Source organism: Neodiprion fabricii, chromosome 2, assembly GCF_021155785.1.
Source record: "Neodiprion fabricii isolate iyNeoFabr1 chromosome 2, iyNeoFabr1.1, whole genome shotgun sequence".
Classification (NCBI taxonomy): Eukaryota; Metazoa; Arthropoda; class Insecta; order Hymenoptera; family Diprionidae; genus Neodiprion; species Neodiprion fabricii.
Window position 1 is genome coordinate 37,854,893 of NC_060240.1, and position 21,138 is coordinate 37,876,030.

Here is a 21,138-nt window from a genome sequence, read left to right on the forward strand (position 1 = left end):
TTCATCTCGCTGATTACGAATCCGGTATAAAAGTTTGAAAAATCAAAATTCCGGATCGAATATGGCGAACGGCAGTCACAAAATATTCAAAATATTGCTTTGAAAAAGAAAATGTCGCCTTATCGGCTCGCTTATTGGAAATCAAATTCCTGATCGAAAGCGTTCTTGATGTTTTTATTTTTTTTTTTTTTATTTTTTTTATTCAACGAGTCATTTTCTTGAACAAATTCAATTGCAAGTCCGATAATACAGGCGGTCAAAGACTTGACTTCCGGTTCAGATCCTGCGTAAACCAAATTATACTTTCCCGCAGGCTTTTGACGCGCTGAATCCGAATCTGACGTTGATAAAAATGGCGAGCTCAAAAGTCTACAGTTCACCGATGATTTTTATGTCTCGTGCAAACGAAGAACGAGCCCCTGAAGGGGTTGAGGTTATCAGAATGCAATCGCGTACGCGTCACGCGTAATAATACACAGGCTTCCTCGAATGCAATACAGCTAGTGGTTCTCGATCAGATTTATTGTGGTTTAACGAATTTTTATTTGTTCTCTTTCTAGATATCCGCCAGTTTCGGCCTGATCGAGCCTCTGATCTCTGTGCTGAATTTTCGCGTATCCAGTGATCGCACGTTTATTAACCAGAATACACCGGGCCTGGTGTAAGTTTCTGTAATGTGAAAATATACCTGCACAGTACACGTACAAATTGCAACCTTCGTCCACCTCTTTTAAAACAATCGCGCAGCCGCTCGTAACTCGCGATTAAAATCGATTTTAGTGCGCAGGATTACTATTGTTATCGTCGTTGTTGTCGTTATTCTCGTTATTTCTGACATCGCGATAAAAGAGAATTAAAGATGAAATAAAAATAATAACAAATTAATACTGTCCAATAATCCATCATCTGCACCCTTATACAATTACACATATACATGTATTGTATATGTACATGCGATATCATAGTGTGTGATTTTTCGTGCAAGTGATATTAGTATAACGATAAACATAAATAATAACGATAATCATCGAGTGTGAAAACATAAGTAAAACAAAATCGATAAATAATTGGAGGAAAAAAAAAAACAAAAGAAAAGATTTTGAAATCGTGATAATTTTGCCGTTTGGATGTTACTTGGTGACGGCGCGAATTTTGCCCTGGATATAAATATATCGTTAAAACGGTCCAGGACGAAAGGCATATATGGACTATGGTGCTACCTACAATATGCACCATACCAATCATTTAGGTATGTATCGTTGATATGACTGACTAACAGCTGAGAGAAAGGAAGAAGGAACAAACAAACGAAACAAATAAACAAAATTCTCGCAACGTGTTGCTTGTGATTGATTTTGAAATTTTTATTTACGTGATATACTATATAAAAATATTGGAAATTATTATTACAAATAAATCGTGATAAATGTGCTTTTTATATATATATATATATATATATATATAAGGATTAAATTGCGAAAAAGCACATATAGTTAAAAAATTTCGAGTAATTTTTTATCAATGGACATGGACTGTAGAGCAATAAAAATTTATTATCTGTATATATATATATAGATAAGATAGATAGATGTAAAACTTCATATTTTCAATATTTCTTTATCTGTATATCTTATCCCTCTCTCTGACATAACAGACTATTTTCAGGCTTCCGATCTGTATCATATGCGTATTACTCTGCCAATTATCAAATCGCTCCCTCAACTTATACGAAAGTCATACAAAACGAAATAACTGGTTATATAAAAACTACGTGTATTTTACATTTGAAACTTTCGGTGGGCTTAGAAAAACACTTGAAACCTTACATCTATTTTCGTTTTCAACGAATTCCAACAAATTTTGGGGCGTCCCAATGAAAATTTTATCCTACCCTCAAACAAGGAACACCCTAATACGTACGTTATACGTGCACGTAGATATAATTTCACCCCGCACGTGGAGTTAACTTATCGTGCGGACCAACGTGCCATGATTATACTTCCGGTTGCAGCGTGTACTTGTCTACATGGAAACGTGTAAATCATGCGTTTGTTTGCGTACGTATCCGCGCGTGTGTCTGTGAAAGTACGTATAATAACCAGTTTATATGCATAAAGAACAACAACCGTGTATCGTCTGTGCACACTTTGTACAGCAAACTCGTTGTATAGAATTTCGTACACAGGTACATATATACGTATATCGGATCCCTTCTGGGATGCGGAGAAGCCGACTTCATTCTTTCGATTATCCTGTGTATATATATATATATATATATACACACATACACACACACGCTTGCGTATATTATCATACATATATAATGTATATTTGATTACTGAATTACGCTGTACAATGCGTGTATCTTTTGATCTCTCATCGGTGTATCATGAATATGCATATACTCGCTCGAAAACAAAATTAAACAAAATAAAAATTTGTTCAATTTACCAAACACGTCGAAGGATATATTTTTGTTTATTCAAATAAATGTGGTTTCATCACTTGACGTCACAAATTATTGTTTTTACTACCGGTATTTTTTTTTTGTCTTGCCGAATCAATTAACAATTGTTTGAAACAAAGAGAAAACACATTTCTCTCAGCGAATCTGACAGATTCAACAAATGCTCTGCGTGCACGTAAGGTACGTACCTCGTATCTTATACCTCGGGCAGTTTCTTTCCTTTGTACATGCAGCTACGAGATTCACAATATTGTTGGATGATGGGTGTAATTGGTAAAAATCGAAAAAAATGGATATATATTGTTATTCACTTTTTTTTTTTTTTTTTTTTTTGTCACGTTTCTGTTCGCAATTACACGCACGTCCTGTTATCGTCCACCTACTCCAAAAGGTTCAAGATACATTCATACATGCATGTATATGCATATATATATACATGTATATATATATAGAAATATAAATGAAATGTACATGTCACATATAATAATAATAACAATAATAATAATTGTTATTATTACATGGAAGAAATTGTTCAAAGATTTTAGGTGCGAAGTTAATCTGTGAGGTCGAAACTTGCGGATTATATGGACGATAGCCGTGCAGAGAATCGCGGTGTTGCGCAATTCTTTGTGCGCGCAGATTGTCGTAAATATAGCGCAAACATTTATCATTCTAACATTTCAAACTGGGTTCTATACAAGACGTTGCACGTGCATACGTTTCAGTGCCCAATCTACCTCGTGAAATACGTGCTTGATCGGGTAGATAAGGATTATTTAATATTTGTACACTCGATTCGATTCTATTTGGCGCGAGAGGGAAAGAGAGAGAGAGAGAGGAGAGAACGGATTCATTTTTGGTTTGACGTTAGAAGCCGAGGGCATAGGACCTAGTGTACACAAATGTCATCCTATATATAGTTACGGGCTAAAGTTAGGAGTCGGCCAACGGCCAGAAATACAAGCTACCACCGGTAGAGGTATACTTACCAACTACTGGCTCGAAAGCGAGATCGAGCGCCGTTCTCCGATCTACGCAAACACGCGCGTGCGATCGGCTGTCGCATGTCGGCGAGGCAAAAACCAGCCTCGCCTCATCGTTTCTACGATTGCTCGTCGTTATCGCTCTTTTTGTTATTATTGTTGTTGTTGTTTTTGTTCTTCTACCCACCACCCTCAAACTTGATCGCGCTAATTGCGTTCGCATCACATTCGTCTTACAGTTGGCAGAGCGTTTGTATAATAGAATATTATACGTTGTGCGTATGTTGCGTTGGGGTGTTTCTTTACTTTGGACAATTTTTGCTTTTGCAGAAATTGCTTTTGAACAAATAAATACAAATATCCACAAAAGTATGGTTTGACGTTGGTTAAAATAAGCAAGTTTTCACTGAAATTTCAGAATACGTTGGTATATCTCGACGGACGTTGACGAAACGGTTGATTATTGTGAATATGCCTAGAGGATAATCCGTAGAGGTACGAGGATTGTGTAATCGTCACCCCAAAGTTGGGCATTTTGTAATCGACCTCGCTAAAGTTAAGTGAATTTTCTCAGGGGTCATCGATTTGATCGTGGGACTTGATAATTGAATAAAAAAAAAAAACATGAATAATTGTAAAAATTCGATCAGCATTGACGCCGATGCTTGATAAAAATATCGGCGTCGTTGACGGAGGATTTTACGTCAATCGTCCGCCGACCAAATTCTAATTGGGTACAGCTGACGCAGAATGCTCCGTAGGCGATGTGAATATTTTTTTTCACAGAATATTAGAATCAATGTTCACAGATTTCTCACAGTAACAAAGTTTCTTGCAAACAATCGGTCATGCGACATTTGTGTGAAACCAATTTGAGGGGCGAGCGGCTGAGTCAAAAATTCGAGAAAAGCTGAAAACAAAAAACCAATCCGATACCTTATGCATGAGGAAGAAATAGTCGAAAAGAATTTGCACACCTAAGTTACAATTCGTATATCGGTGCGCGTGTTTCAATTTTTATACACAGACAGGTACATATGTTGTAAAAATGTGATCATGCGTTTTGCCACTATGGGTATATACTTTACACTATATGTATACGTGTACATGTATATAGAATACACTCGAATCAAATCCGGGGTGAGAAAAATAGGGCAGAACTTCAGGGAGGGGGGGGGGGGGGGGGGGGGGGTGGGAGGGAGAAAGCGAACATTTAAAATACGAAAAAATAAATAAATCCGATCGGGCAACAACCGCGGTGGTGAAATGTAAATACATATAAGTGTGTGTGTGTGTACATTTCGTGAAAGACGTGGAGAAGGGAGGTCTGCATGGGACGGAAATATCATTGCCGGCTAGACCTAACGATTGTATTTTTGGCCTCGTTTTCTATTCTCGTATACGTATATGTATGCATGTACGTACGTACATCTCATACGTCGCGGCGTTATTTTTTGTTACGCGTATTATGCGTGTCCTCCCGGTATAACGTATCGTCAATTTACCAGGTAATGTTCATTGATAGGTTGCCAGTGGCTTGGTATTTTTTCGAAATGAAACTGAAACTAGTTTCTTTTTTGATCAAAATTCAAATCAATCAAACGACCAGCGACTCAAGGGACTGGAGAAATAAAAATGGACACGCTTATCGTATATACACGCGAAATTTCTATGCAAAGAAAACTCGTTTTAGTTTTGATTAAACAAAAAAAAATAAATAAAAAGAATATCGAGTCATCGGGAACTTGTTAATGAATATTACCGTGTACGTACACTTACGTGTAGTACGTGAAGAAAAAAGCATCCGTGAATTCGAATGCAATTTGCGCGTTTACGAAATCGGCAAACTGTACGGTCTACACGTGGATAGTTGTAATGTTTAAGCGTTTATTATGTATTTTGTGTTTCCGTGCTTGTCTTTGCGGAGAAATAAATTTATTTCGTAGAAGTAACGAGATGCGGTTTAATTGGCGATGCCTGTCGAGGAGGATGTTTTCGTGAAAAATTCTCCATTCTTGGACAAGAGAGAAATATTATCGCGTTCGATTAGGTCGAATTGGACGAGACGATGAAAACAAAGAAATTAGCCAACTTTTCCATGACGTATGGAATTTTTCAATTTTCTCTGACACATGCAACGTAGCTTGATGCAATAAGAAGGGATTGTTAAATATACGTAAATCAATGGAAATAATACTCGTACAACGATTGCAGGAAGAATAAAGAAAACTAAAAATCTCCGTTCATTTCAATTCTCTCGCTGAATGTACGTGAAGTAAGCGATCGTTTTGAATTCCTGTCTAATTTCGACCGTCTGGCATTCACATACCTACATAAATTAAAATTAAAATAACGCTGCACGCGGTTACACGTATAATCCGGCGGGTATAGAATTCATCACTTTACAGATACCGTTAACTTGTTTTCAAATCGCCGTCTGTCCGAAGACCTGAATTGGTTAATGCCCTGGAGGTAAGATCGTCACGCGGCGTCGACGTCCTCCAATTCATTTTCCGTATTTTTTATTTTATTTTTTTTTTCTACCCTTGCGGCGTATATCGCAAGGTGGTAAACGCTGCATCGACCTCGAAAATACCGTACCTTGTACCTTATATACGAACCCGATTAGATTCGCGCTAATATGGGATTTACATTTGAGAAATTCAATTCAAAAAACATTTTTTGATTTTCTTCAGAATTTATTCTGCAATTGTTCCGACTCTGAAACAGTGTCCAGAATTTTTTAAAAAAAATTTTTTATTCCACTGTTCAATTATTTGCAAATATTGAGAGTGATCTTGAAAATGAACTTTCTTAAAATTCTCAAAAAAAAACTCTCAACAACTGTATTTTGTTTAATTTTATTTCCACGATGGGCCGACTTTTTTTTTCTACCCATCTTCGGCACTTTTAATTTTTTTACTTCAACTAAAACATTGTTCGAACGGTCCGAGAATTGTCGAAAAATTCTCAAAAAATTACGAGAAATTCTTTGTTGTTACGTAAAAAGAGGATTCAGAATCGAGCACTGAATTTTTGGTTATTAATTGAAAATTTTCGGAACGTTTCAGAACTAAATACGCTTAAAAACATATCTTCTTCCTCTTATTCTTTTTTTTTTCATCTGAAATACAATTTATTCAATATATACGTGTAATGTCTCGTCGATTTTCACTCTGACGTTTCAAATCCCCCCCCTCCTAAAAAAAAGGGAAAAAGAAAAACCCCGTAAAGTATTGTTCAGGTAGTCTAGGTAGGCGCGACGAGCATATCCGCCTTATAACCGACACGTATACTAGAATATAATAGAAACGGCAGGGTTTCGCCGTTTTATCGGACACTCGAGCGTTATCGGTTCGAGTGAAACAAATGATACTGTACTCGCTGGCATCGACGTGCAGCTGATTCTATTTATAGATCGAGAACGCCAACCATAAAGAGTCGTACGGTACGTATTGTTGTTACATGCACGTATCTATTCACGTGTGTGTGTGTGTGTATGTATGTATATTATACATAATAGTATACATTATATATTAATATATAATGAAATGCAGAGGTACATACGCGTGTGCGATTGGTGGCGATTTTATTTGAAAAACGAAGAAGGAACGTTGCGTAAACTGTAGGTTTGTTTTTATACACGAATAAGAAATACCAGGTTATACGACAAGGTAGAAAGAAAATCTACGATCAGGAGTTGGATTAGAGTTGGATCTTCCTCAGCGAATTTCACGCTTTACCAACCGAGGTCGAAAAATATTATACGCATATTTCTCCTCCGAGATCCGGTTGGGTTGTTGTAATTTTAGAAATACTGCAGAGATGTTTTATCGTGGGTGTCCGATATTTTTAGAATTCTTTTGAATAACCGGTGCGTGTGTATATATATACACATACACACACACGCGTGTATGCTTGTTTTACACCAGCAGATACGCGCATGCGTCGACGTGTCCACGTATCGGTTGTTATACATGTTACATGTTTGTCGGTATATTCAGAATCTCCCGCAATGTTTTTCTTCCACGTCAACTACGCGATTATACGTTACTATGTGCAATCTTTCGAGGCAGAGGATCGTTGCGGCGTATAAGTTTACCGGTTTAAATAAAGCAATCCCACCGTATAACTCAATTTTTCATCAAATATCCTTGTGCGTCTGTCGGATAATTGTATGTCACGTGCGTTTTAATAATGTTCCCGAACACCACATCAAATATATATATATATATATATGTATATAGGCAAGAAGTACGATTGAAACGAATCGTTTCAAATTTTCTCCACTTTTTAATGTTACAACGATTCATATTTACACGTTCTCTCGATCGTTGTCAACAATTTATTCTTCCCGTATTAGAATTTGTTTTTTTTTTTACTTTATTTCTGTTTTGCGCGCAGGTGTAATTATAATATTTAGATTTATCGCATTCGAGATAGAGAGAGCCGGCTTATTGTTTACCGTATTTGCATCGGCGCTCGTGCAGCAAACTGCACATAAGGTGATCACGTGCAAAAGACTTTGAGCCTCCGGCATTTTGCGCGTACCGGATACGCGGCGTGGGAATAATTGCGATGCTGAGATTTTCGAAAATTCAACTACTGCAAGTCGAATGTGTAATATATGCATAATTTACGTTATCATTATTCCTATACATTGCGCATTGATCGTGAACTGATCAAATTTGAATATACACACATATGTGTACATTTTTCCGAAACGAAATCGCTCGCACAATTGTTCTCTGTTTTTTCTTCCTTATTTTTTGTTCGCCACGCAATGTTTTGTACAATGTATAGTATTGAACCGGTACATCTATTCATTCACAATCATCCCGCACAATAGTACGCACAGTGTGCGATTTAATTAATTACCAACTGCGCAATTGTAGCGTGTATAAGATATATATATATATTGTACGATAAACACGCGCCATGCGGGAGCTCGCGTTGAAACGCGTATAAACGAGCGTATTTGCATCGAGTCAATAATTTATCCGCCCCCTCGTTCTATCTCCTATCTCGGTTATCTCTCGCTCAGCTCTCGAGGCTCGGATCGACTTTACGTCGTCCACCTACACGTTTAATAGAGATATATCCATGTTTGAAACTGTTCCGTTCTACGCTGCTCTCCGTCTGCCTGTACGCGATATAAATTAGCGTTCGGTGTTGCACTCGAAATAACGAAAAGCCGCGTATTTCAGCGAACCGACGGCCAATTTACCACTCCGTTTCCACCCACGCCTCACCTTCTTCTTCTTCCTTCTCTCTCTCTCTCTCTTTCTCGTGTAAATAGGTAGCAGAGAGCGCAGCTAGCGGCTAGCTCTCGATCTCTCGTGCTGACCTACACACCGACATTCATTAGCTAATAATAGCTCTCTCGTTAGTTTTACGTACGTGTACGTTTGCCGCCGGCCTCTGTGTGTACGCACTTTTACGTATTACACGACGATGCCGGTGGCGGCAGAATCCGGCAAGGCTTTTTTATCGTCGTTTGAGGGGATGGCCTATCTCCAAATATCGAAGTTGACGTGTCTCAATCGCGAACAAGGGATCGACGGCCTCGTTCTGTACGCAATTCCCAACAAACATATTCCGATACACTTTCATTTGACGCAGAAATTAAGAAATGGCATGAATTCTACCAATTTACTATTGCCATTTCGTAGAATCCGTGCCGTTTGTTTATTTATACCTCGAATAAAAATACTTTGGAGCGTTTTTGATCAGAATTGTGTATGGAAAGGGGCTTTTAAGCTCGTTTTCGCGTTTTAGGTACGTCGACTTCGATATCTGGGGATATGTTCGACAACGTTGAAATTGACCAGGGTGACCCTTTAAGTACCTGCGAGAAGATTTTGCAGAGATAAGAAACTTCATTTGGCCAATTATTATCTGGGATTTTTTTTATTTTATTTTTTTTTTTTTGCCGCGTATTCGTTCACAGACTCTTGACTTTAATCTTGATGATATAATTCAATATTATCGAATACGAATCGATATTCGGAAAAACGAAAGCGCGACGAATATTTACGATTGAATTTTCGCCGTTGCATATGATATCATATATACCGTGTATTAGTAACAAGTTGAGTGCATTGAATAAATGAATGAAGATGCTTATACACTTTCGTATCGAATACAGGATGAATTTTTAGGTGTGCAATGGTCTCAACGTTTTTTTTTTTTTTTTTTTTTTTTTTTTTGAAAATTTGATCATAGATTGATACAAAAAACAGCTTCCCAATTTCTGTAAGAGCGTTTGAAAAATTCAAACCGAACGAGGCACCTTTTATAATTTTGCTACCGAGTTCCGATTTCACGAGGCTTCGTTTAAGGCTAAAAATTAACATTTCGAAGGGTACTTTGGGTGAAAGAAAAATTATTTTTTTTGTTTCTTTTAAACCACCCTGATGTATATACGTATACATGTAAGCATACGTGAAACTAAAATACTGCACACGCAGGTTATTATTAGATTAATAAATGACGTATATGTACAATTCGGTTTACAGGCAGCAATCGTGTTGTTCGTGTTAAGTGTTGTTGTCCTTTTGTAAAAATTATTCTTCATTCTCGTCGTCATCGCCATATTAACATGGTATAAAAGTTTTAAAACACATATCGCGGGCAGCTGTGAAGACATCGCAGCTCGACTAACTAGCACCGCTGTTAGTCGTTATACATCTATATATATATGTATATATGTATGTATATATCAATACTTTACTATATACATGATATATCACACGCGCGTTATCTTGAGTCCTTATCTCGCTCTCTGTGAGTTTCATTTTTCTTATTACCTCTTCTTTCCTGTACGATATATCGTTTGCTTTTCTTTTTGGCATATTATTTCCTAGTTCTTTTCTTGCTTCTTTTTTTCTCGTTTTCACTTTTCTTTTTTCTCGCATCAAGATTTTTCTATTTTTCTTTCGTCTTCACGCGGCACAGACGCGGACGTAATTGTAATTTACATATGGCAAGAGATTATTATCTATATATGTAAAGGCACGTACATGTACTCTGTTATGTACGTTACTGGGGTATTTAATTTCAATCGATTTCAAAGTAATCGATTCGATCGACGCAGGTGCCTTTTATTGTATCGAGATTGGAATGTAGTACATGTAATATCTATAAATGAGATTGGCTGTGAGATTTGGACGCGTTTTTACGGCGGCAAATGCGGCCACACGATCGTTTTAATGGAGGTTTAATCGAATCTTCACAACCTGCGCCTTGAGTGGATGACGTGAGAAAACAAAAATGTATAAAAAAAAAAGACTGTGAACGGATAAGAAAAATACACGCGTGAATACAAAGTATGCTTTACTAAAACTTGAGTAAAAATGTTTCTAAAGTGTGCATCGTCGAACTGTTGGGCAAACAAATTTTCCCACTTGAAAAACGTTTCAAGGAGAAATTGACAAGTTTTCCGAAAATATTCCGTACCGTTTAATTTTAATATCAGCCGTGCAGACGGGCTGGAGACTTTTCCACGTTCAGGTTTTGTAATAATCTTTTTATCTTTGAATATATGTATAATACACGCGTATCAGACGCGGTGTATCAGTGAAAAAGTAATCTCGTGAACCGAGTTGACGCGGCGATCGCGGTTTCATTATTCAGTTTCGATTTATTTTTTTTCTAAATGAAAAATAAAAAATATCCAAATATTGTAAAATGAGAACAGTGCAACAGGCTGGTTGGCCAAAAATCGGTACTTTTTATCGATATTTTATTACAGGATTGTCACACTTTAGGCCTAAGTATCAAAAATTTGCCAGGTGAGAATGGGAATTTAACGGGGTCATGTAACATAGACATAATTATTGCATTGAATATGGTGGCGTTGAGTAAACAATGATGATTATAAGAATCGTAATTGATGTTTTCAACATAGTATAATAATAATAAATACCATATTTTTGCACAATTTTCGAATTTTCAAATTTATATATGCTGGTTTATTATTATTATTATTATTATTATTTTTTTATCCTACAATATATAACGATATTGATCCCTACAAATTTTGGGCCCCAACCCTAACTACTAACCTGTGGAGGAGAAGTAACGAATTAATTGGAGAAAAAATACAAGAACGCCGAGAGTTTCTTGTTGATTGGCATGTCGTGCTTTAATTAGTTTGCAATTCGGAATTAGGTGACGTTTCAAATGCGTACGTCCGGAGAAACGACGACGACGACGACGGTAGTGACGAAGAGAACACTTTGCGGCAGGTTTAACCGACGGTAAAATCAGCTTAATTAACGTGGGCTTTTAATTGACTTATTATTTCGACGCGAGGAAAACGTGTCACGTTCTCTAAGCGGCGTTACAGTCGCCGGTCGATATCGTCTAGCTCTCATCTACAGGGTTGAAGTCGGTGACGTTCTGCCGTTACGAAACATCGGGCGAAAAAACACCATTTTTTCAATTGATTTCGAAATATTAGTGCATTTTGTTTTATAAGGGCTTACCGAATTTCAGACAATTCCTAAAACTGTTTTTTCTCATCATTCAGTCCTTACGATAACGTTACTAACTTCAATACGATTCTCATCTCGAAAGATTACCGCTTCTTCTACCTTGTGCAGTTCAGATCTCTAATAAATATTTTCATCGTTACTAACGGTATTACAGATCGCGAGGTATTATGACATACACTGAGAAACATTTCATTCGTCATAGTAACTGGAAAAATTGAGTAAAACAGGTATCGTTGAAAGAACTGTTTGAATATTGTTGGAATTACGAAAAACGAGGTACGCCTAACTATTTTCCGCTATCGTCGATCCTTTTTTGGTAATTGCAACGCAAAATCAGTTTGTTCGGTTTACCGTACTTTTTTTTATTTAAACAAGGCTTTAACGTCAATTTATCGTTGTACAAGCGTTAAATTTTCGCAACAGTTGCAAGAAAATCTAGCAACGGTGATCGTAATGAGAAAGAATAGTAACGGGTACTAGACTTTCCGGTAACAGCTAGAAAACTAATTTTCATTTTCTATCTAGAACTATATTTTTCGATTGTGGTAAAAAATGAAAATAGTTAAGGACTGACCGGTAACAGGAACTAAAAATTTCCCTCAGTATACAAACCGAACATAGATATTGCATATGATGAAAATTTTGCCGAGTAAATTCAATTCGTGTTCATGTATATAAGGAAGTCATGTCTGGCGATTGAAATTTGATTATAATTTTATTATTAAACATATATATATATATATATATATATATATATATATATATATATATATACGGACGCCTGGCCGTTTATAATCGAGTTACGAGGCGAGTCGGTTTATTTTCAGAATTGCTCGTCACCGTACCAATTATCCAATAATCCCGACGTTTCTAAATTACCAAATTACATTCCCTCTCGGCTCCTCTCGAGCGTAGGTATACATATAATAATGTAACATTGAAACCCACGAGGAGGTGACTCACCGTCATCTCGGCGATCATCCGCGGCTTTCGCGTGACATAACTGCAGCTTCTTAGCCTTCGGTTCATCCCCAGCCTTACGAATTGTAACGTTATTATTACATAATATACACGTTATATGTATTATTACACGTGTGTAATTCGTGCACATTTTCGTGGCGCTCGGATGATTTGAAACTACGGCTAATTTCCTTTACCTCTTTTTTGTTTTTTTTTTCTCCATTGCAGACACATTTTGCGTCAAGTTACAAAAAAGGCTTTTTATTTTCATTTATTTTTCGTCCGATACAATTACTCGGAAACGGATCGAACTACTTTATGGAATTCGGTTGATTGTTTTCGGCTCATTTAAATTGTAAGAGTAATTTCCCAAGGCTTTTGGAAAGATGAAAATTTTCGTATTTCCGCCGGAAGCTTTACAAGATTTTTTTCTACTTATTTGTCATATTTTCATCAAGTTCCTGTAATAGCTTTCATTTATTCATATCGTATAGTTTTCTTTTTTTTTTTTTTTTTTTTCATTTCAGTCCAACCCTTACGCCACACACCGGGATCAAAATGTACCCCACGGCATGTTCACCGTAAATTCCATACGAAAAACATCCAAAATATAATCTGACTTGATCCGTAATAAATGGTGTAATGTCGTAGAAATCGTTAATTCATTTTTTTTTTTTTTTTTTTGCACAAATTCAACTTCACTGAAATAAAATACCTTCTTTTTCTTTTTTCTTTAATATCTGTGTCTCGAGAGTTACTCAGTCAATCTCCACCTAAAAATATTGCAAAATTCAGTGTGATATAATTTTTCGATTATAACGATCCCTTCCTTTTTTCTTATAATCAAAATTTCATTTTGCCAAATAATAATATATTCGAGTGACAACTTGTTTTATACAGCGTACAGGGGTTAATCTTTCGTAAGTATAAAATTACGTCCACACGAAGCTGTTTTCAGTGGAGTTTTATCCAACTATTCGCGCCTAGCTCTCTCTCGTCTCCAATTATTAGGATATGCAATTTCTTGCCTATAACAGCGTCGCGTTGTCCCGTGTACGATTGTTAATGACAAAGAAAGGGCGAAACTTTGAAGGAAAAATCCTCCGTGAGAAAACGCGAAAAGAATGACGATTTTCCACCAGCCCACAACTTTAAAATACCCCGGCTCGCCGTCTATCGGTCTATTCTTGGCCGGACACTTTTTTTTTCGCTCTTCGTACCGTTCGCATATTTATACTTGTAACTATTTATACGTACACGAATCTTGCTAGTTTTGCGTCCGCTTCTCCGAATAATTAATGCCCGTGTGCACTGACATATATTTATATATGTATATGTATATAAATAATACGTACGGTCTGCTTTTGCACGAGCGCTCTCAGACTGTCGGGTTAGCTAAGAGCGTATTTTTAGCCTCATTCTCTCGTTCGCCTTTCGTTTGCAAATTGGTCGAATCACCCGATAAAGGATCTCCATTAATAACAACGAGGATATTATACGTACGGCATGTGTGTGACAATGACCGTAAGTAAGCGCTTTTAGCGAGCGATTCTCGTCTCTGCAGCGTTTAATAAAAATACGTCCGTTAAAATTTTTCTCAGCTGAGTTTTTTAATTTTTTTTATTTTCTTTTTAATACGCTCAACGTGTTTTAGGTTTTTATTACAAACTAGGTGGTCGTTAATTAGCAGTCGAACCTATGTTATTATAGGCGTATAATTTGTTTATATATGCACAGGTGAAGGGATTTGGTAACGGATACCCGATGCGACGTTAATGATTAATAAATTTGATCGATTGTGAGGAAAAATACCGAAATGAAACACGGTAATATCCCCCCGATGAGAACAAAGACGTGTGTCAGGTTCAGTTTGTAAACACGTAAAGTTTGAAAGAACGTTAATTGGACTACCTGATGAATTATTTATTTTTCGAGTAATAACGATCTGTTAGTTTACAGTGCGACGGTTAATTCGTTCAGGAGATCCTGTCTGTGTAGTGTTTTATCTACGAACTAATTACATTTCGATAAAATTACTCTTCAACGTTGCGGGAGAATTATAATAATTGCAATATATTGATCAGTATTTTCAAACCAATTATATGTGTTGAAACGTTTCGAGTTTATTCACGGACCGAATTTCGTCAGAATTTCATACGTAACACGAAAGGTAAGGCGGAGGTTTCGCGCAAACTCGAATGTTATAATAATTTTAAGAATTTCCTGTCTCGTGAATAGAGCGGCAGGATTCGGTCTCCGGACTCGGAAGGAAGGTGGAGAATGATTGTTTGTCGATTATTTGATCAACTCCTGGAAGAGCTTGCAACAGCTTGACCGTTTCAACTTGGTTTCGAGATAGCCTCAGAAGTTGTTTCCTCACTCTCGTGTGCAATGAATGGCACGAGTGGAATAAACCCATCATCACAGGCCGTGTAAACGGTTGAGGGCCAAATTTGATCTGTGCGTGTGAAGCACGACGTGGAAATAATGGAAAAAAAAAAGAAAGAAAGAAAAGGAACCGAGTAAATCTCAAATTCTTATTCTCTTCAACTCTCGCAAGGATTAAATTTTTCCGTTTCTGTGTTTACACATTGCAGAGTCTGACGTTTCATTTTCCTTCTCATGTCCATTTATTACATATTCATTCATTTAACGACTGTATTTTTTTGTTTCCTCATATCCGCACGAGTCTCTGTATACTTATTTTTTTTTTTTTTTTCTTGTTACTCTTTCCATGGTAATTTTGAATTTTTGTTTCTCCTTACGCCTGTGTTATTTTTTCCTCTTCGTGCTCGCTTATTAATTTCTTCTTATTCTCTTCGATCACAGCTTCGCGGTTCTTCTCTTATACCTACCTACCTACCTACACTCTCGTCGCCTTGAACTTGAATCGAAGGAATGCACGGAGCAGTGACTCTTGTTCAATGTTTGCTCGTTTTACTTGCCGCTTCTCGTTCGTTCGTTTCTTCCTTCCTTCCTTCTTTCCTTCTTTCAACTTCTCCATCGCTTCACTGTCATCCGTTTCACCGTCATTCGTTACCGCAACGGCGATTATCCTCTTTGACGATACTCTTTCCCTTTTATTACTCATTCCTACGGCTTTTATTTATTTATTTTTTTTTGTTTATCGTCTTACTTGAGAAATTTCACTGTACAACTTTGTCGACATTATTCTCATATTCCTCTTTTTCCTTTCCACGTACGCACCTCGTTACGTACACGAACTTATAAATAATAAATTATTTCCTTACTTATCGTCTAAGGTAAAAGCATTCTGACCTCTTTCCTCCTTTCCTCGACTGCAACTGCACGCCGGAAGTGAGTCGCTTTGTCATTGAATTAAACACATGGCAGAGATGAGAGAAATTCAATATCTGCAGCTCAAGTGATTGACAACCGAAACTGTATTCGTAAAACTGTTCTACACCCTGTGTTTTTTTTATTTTTTCTTCCTTTCCATTCTCATCAGTTTCTTTGATTTTGAATTTGATTTTCTAATCCTTTTCTCACAAATAGCTCGACAATTCTGAGGAGAAGAAAATTTCTCGCGTCATCTGCGAAGAAGGAAATTTTTTATTACAGTCCTACGGTGTACATACATACATATATATACATATATATATATATACATGACAATATTATCTACGGTCAGAATTTTATTACGTGATGTTTATAGCCGGATGTTACACGATGTATAGACGAGATACGGGTTATGTTAGGTGTATGTATATGTATTGTATACATATACATGCATATATGCATATATGTGATGCCGGCGATGCTGCGGTTTTTAATGCAGCAGCAACCTGAATTATATTTTTAGACTTTGACCGGTGAGTCTTTTTTTTTTTCAACCTTTTCTTATCGTGCAGGATATTTCTTGCAGCAAAGCGCGTATAATCGTGCGTGGAAATAATTTTTTCACTAATAGAAGACGGCTTGCAAATCGCAAGCTCTGTGAGTTCGTTTTTTCTTCTTCTTATTCCCTTCTCATTCTTCGTTTCTTCTCTTTCCCAGGGAGCGAATAACGGGTTAAGTATATTTCCTGCGCTCCAGTCTTGATTGCAATTCTCGATGTTACCATTTTTATCCTCACGTCTATTGTACTTGTTATTATTGTCGGTGTACGGCAATTATACCCGTTTAAAGATTACTGCCTGTACGTTATTGTAATGTATATCACACTGGCTTGCGTACGAATCATTTATAATTACACAATAATTGTATACTTCATATCGCGGCAGAAGAAAAAGTTCGTATGCATCGTGGTTATAATAAAATAGATATACGTTGACGTGCGTAAAAGAGGATAAGAGTATAAAATTTTCTTCATTTCGAACAAGAACATTTCTTCTTTTATCTTATGTCGATATTGTGACAGATTGGAAATTTGTATTTCCCGTTTGAATATTGTAGCAACATTTTTTTTCTTAATCCTTGGAATTTCATAACTCGTCAACGCATCGGCATACCGATAAGACTGGAACGAACTTTTTGTAGGGAATTGAACGTTCCGCAAAAAGTATACTTGTTTTATGATAAATCTACTATTTCAAAAGTTATTTGAGGTCAGTGGTCAACAAAGGAACTTGAATAACTTTACGGGGAAATATAAAATATTAATACTAAGAGCTGAAACTTGGACAGCATCTTTTTTTCGTTATTTCGATCAACGTTGTCGATTTGCATTTTGTAAAAGAAAAAAAAAAACAAATCGTTCGATTTTTTTTGATACAGTCAACATATGCTTAAAACCCGAGCGAAAATCAATTAACCGTACACATGCGAAAGGGTAGAATTATTAATTTACCAAAAATCGACCGTCGTAATACGAATATTATACATCCGGTGAATGTAGCTTTGTATAGGTATACGTACGCATCAGACCTCCGTGAACGATTATAGAAGTGTGGAATTATACGAAGTGGAATTGAGAAACGGTGAGTTGGAATTGTGTTGTTCTGCCGAGTTATTAATAGAACGGTGAGTTAATCAATACGACCAATTAGTGATCACCTTGCCATGAGAAAGAAGAATTATGCATACACGTCGTACGTACGGTATGTATACATATAGGGTGTGTATTTACGTCGCTGACAAGTTCGTAAGTTGGTATCAGATCCGAGGTGTACACGTATATACGAATTCCTGCGAGTCCTGTTGCGCTATCGTACTTATTGTTGGTCCGTGCACATCGTATGATGGGTGTTATTTATACTCGTAGTTGGAAAAAAAAAGTAAAACCGAGTCTTCGGCACGTCGAGAAGACGCGTTAAATTTATTTACCTGCATTATTTATTTGCCGCATGTGTACGCATATATGCAAGCGATTTGCCTGACTTTTAAAAATTTTCCTTCGATTTCAAAAAAAAAAAAAGCTTGGAGGAATTCTTAAATTATTCAGCGTCGAGATGTAAAAATAATTTTTCCTCGCGTATCTATATTATGTTATATATAGATTCTTGAATAATTTTTCACCTCAAATAACTTTTGAAAGTGTAAATTTTTTCGTAAAATGATGAAAGATCTTTTTTGTAGATCGTTAAAAATTACACACAAAAATACGTCTGCGAATTTTTTGTACGACGCATCGTTGGCTAGTTATAAAAATCAAAACGAAACAAAAACCATTTTTCCCCATTTGTTCTTAGGGAAAATAGAAAAGTGCGACGCGCGACATGTCAATGTTGATACTAACAGCTGAAATTTTAACATGTGTATTTTTATACCCGAATGAAACTTTTAAACCTGTTTCCAATAAAAAAAAAAAAAAAAAAAAAAAAAATACACACGTACCGTTGTATTGACAATATAAATTAACAGCAGAGGGAACGATTAAAATTCGAATAAAATTTATTTGAAAATTGAGGTATATTTTAAAAAGCGGTAGTCCGCAAAGGTCGCGTAAGAAGTTCGACGTAAGTTTCATTTGAAAAAATCTTAGAAATGGATAAATTTTTTTTTATCTCAAGAATTCTGTACGGTTGACGTCATCGCGTTCGTCGCGCAACCGCACCGCATATTTATACGTATTACCCGCACACACGCATGTTCGAAAAGCAAAGTATCAGGCTAATCGCGGTTGTGTATTATTATTTATCGGAAATCACCGCACATGTTGTATTAAATATCGTTACGCTTTAACCCGGCTCTTGGGATTCTTCGTTATTGTTACACGTCACCCGCGTTTTTGTTTCGTTAAACATTGTCCGACCGATCATCCGGGAACATTGCCGATATTGTTACGTACGTACACACAACGGCATATCATGCATAATACGTAGAGCTTGCGTACACGGAAAAGCATGTATGTGTGTACGTACGTACGGTCGAGGTTCTATTATTATTCCCGAAGGCCGTTCTTTCTGTTATTATACGTATCGTGCATTTTACGATAGGCAACTTCGTACTTTGGTAGATACATTGTTGTATATTGTACGATACGTAGAACGAAGCGGCGAAGCCTCCGTCTAAATATAAAACTCCTATTCGTATGTCGTATCGTTATACGCACATGTACGGCAAAAGCTACAAGTATAAATAATGTTTCGTGTGTGTGAGAAGCGGGGCATTGCGCGATTCGATGGATGGACGACGATTGCTGTTTATTACATACTGTGTACCTACATATTACAGTTGATTTTCAATCGGACCTACGTCGTTTTTTTTTCTCCTCTATAGTCGTTAACAAAGTTGCAGGGATTTGAAAAATTTATACACACATGCATACATATACGTATGTATGCATACGTACGGCGTACATGTTTTACACGCCATTTATATCCCGTTTTATACGAAGGTTTTCCACGAAGAATCCACGACCGCAATGTTGATTTGCTATAAATCTTGCGCGTATACTTTACAACATAAATGTGCAACATACACCGCGTTTCGCGATTCGTTGATATTTTACGCATGCACCACATCGGCTCTCCGTTTAACCGCAACGATGATGACGATAATAACAATAACAACAACCGTAATAATCTTAGTAATAATAATCATGCTTAAACGCTAATTATTCTTATTCGTCTACTCTGCCGGAATTAATATTATTATAACGTGTCAGCACGTAGTTGGTTAATTTGAAAACAAAACATCTTCTCATTTTTCCAACAGCTGTATTTTATAATCTGTTATTGCCGATGTGTGAAACTATGCAAGAGAAAGGAGGTAAAAAAAAAATAAAAAACATATCACACGCTTAATCACGTTTCCCATTTGTTCCAGAAGACGTGGGCTATAGAAGTGTCGAGATATCGTCCGCCTTCGCGCATATACCCCAAAAAGGTGAGTATTCGTACGCATACGTACATACATATACATATATATATATATAACGATAATGCATTACACACTACGGTTTTGCAGAATCGAATCGGAAGTAAGGAACTTTTTTTTTTATTATTTATTTCATCATATTGTTACCGTAGTAAAGATAGAATAGGCGAATAAAAAAAATAAAAAAAACAAAAAACAAGAATAAGATAATTTTCGATTCGTGCGAATGAAAAGAACGAGAGATAAAGTCGGAGAATTTCCTTAATAACGCGGCGAGTGATCGATCGTTAATTAACGAAGAATAAAATCCGCTTCGGAGTTGGAAAGGTTCACCTTCGGCCGACTTTTTAGGTCGTCTTACAATTAAGTTAGTTGGTCGGTTCGAACACTAATAAACGTATATATGCATACGAAGGAGCGGTGTAATAATGAAGCAACTTAATACCTCCTCGCCTGATCTCGCGGATTTAAATGGACGTAATGTCACCACGTGCGCACGTGCAAAATGTCGAAGAACCGTCGCTCGGCCGATCGCGTCAATGTGTGACAAGTGTTTATTACTCTTAGTCGGTAGACGCTAATCGTTAGGATAAACGCGATTCTCGCACCGACCGACGATCGTCCTTTCAAATTTCATACCACTATTTTTACACACTCGCGTTTTTTTCTGTCTCTCTCTCTCTCTCGCTCACTCACTCACTCACTCTCTCTCACTCCACGCGAATGTCAAGAATTTAACGAAGATGTTTTTCTCCCAGCGTTTCGCAGTGCAAACTTTTGGAATGGGTTCTTCCGCTACTGACCTGCGGTAAATTGAAACGGCACAGGTTCCTTGAACGACTCCACATTTTTTAACACTCGAACAATACACGTTACGTTATTACGACCGTTGGGCGTCAAAATGCTTGGGTAAAGCTGAATTGTATTATTTATTTATTTTTATTTATTT

At 36.8% G+C, this 21,138-nt stretch overlaps 1 protein-coding gene across 13 annotated transcripts in view; it reads left to right on the top strand.

Annotated features, from left to right (window-relative positions):
• The window catches only part of LOC124175972 (histone deacetylase 4), a 105,545-nt gene that overhangs the window by 51,303 nt on the left and 33,104 nt on the right, over nucleotides 1-21,138 (top strand). For 7 of the 13 annotated variants that reach the window (XM_046556693.1, XM_046556686.1, XM_046556687.1 and 4 more), the window contains one exon: nucleotides 20,139-20,198. In XM_046556693.1, coding sequence (XP_046412649.1) covers nucleotides 20,139-20,198 — 60 coding nt within the window. Of the gene's footprint in view, nucleotides 1-560; nucleotides 1,250-17,931; nucleotides 17,969-20,050; nucleotides 20,082-20,138; nucleotides 20,199-21,138 lie in introns of those variants that run through there. The other 6 variants (XM_046556688.1, XM_046556692.1, XM_046556694.1 and 3 more) reach the window with 5 other exon arrangements.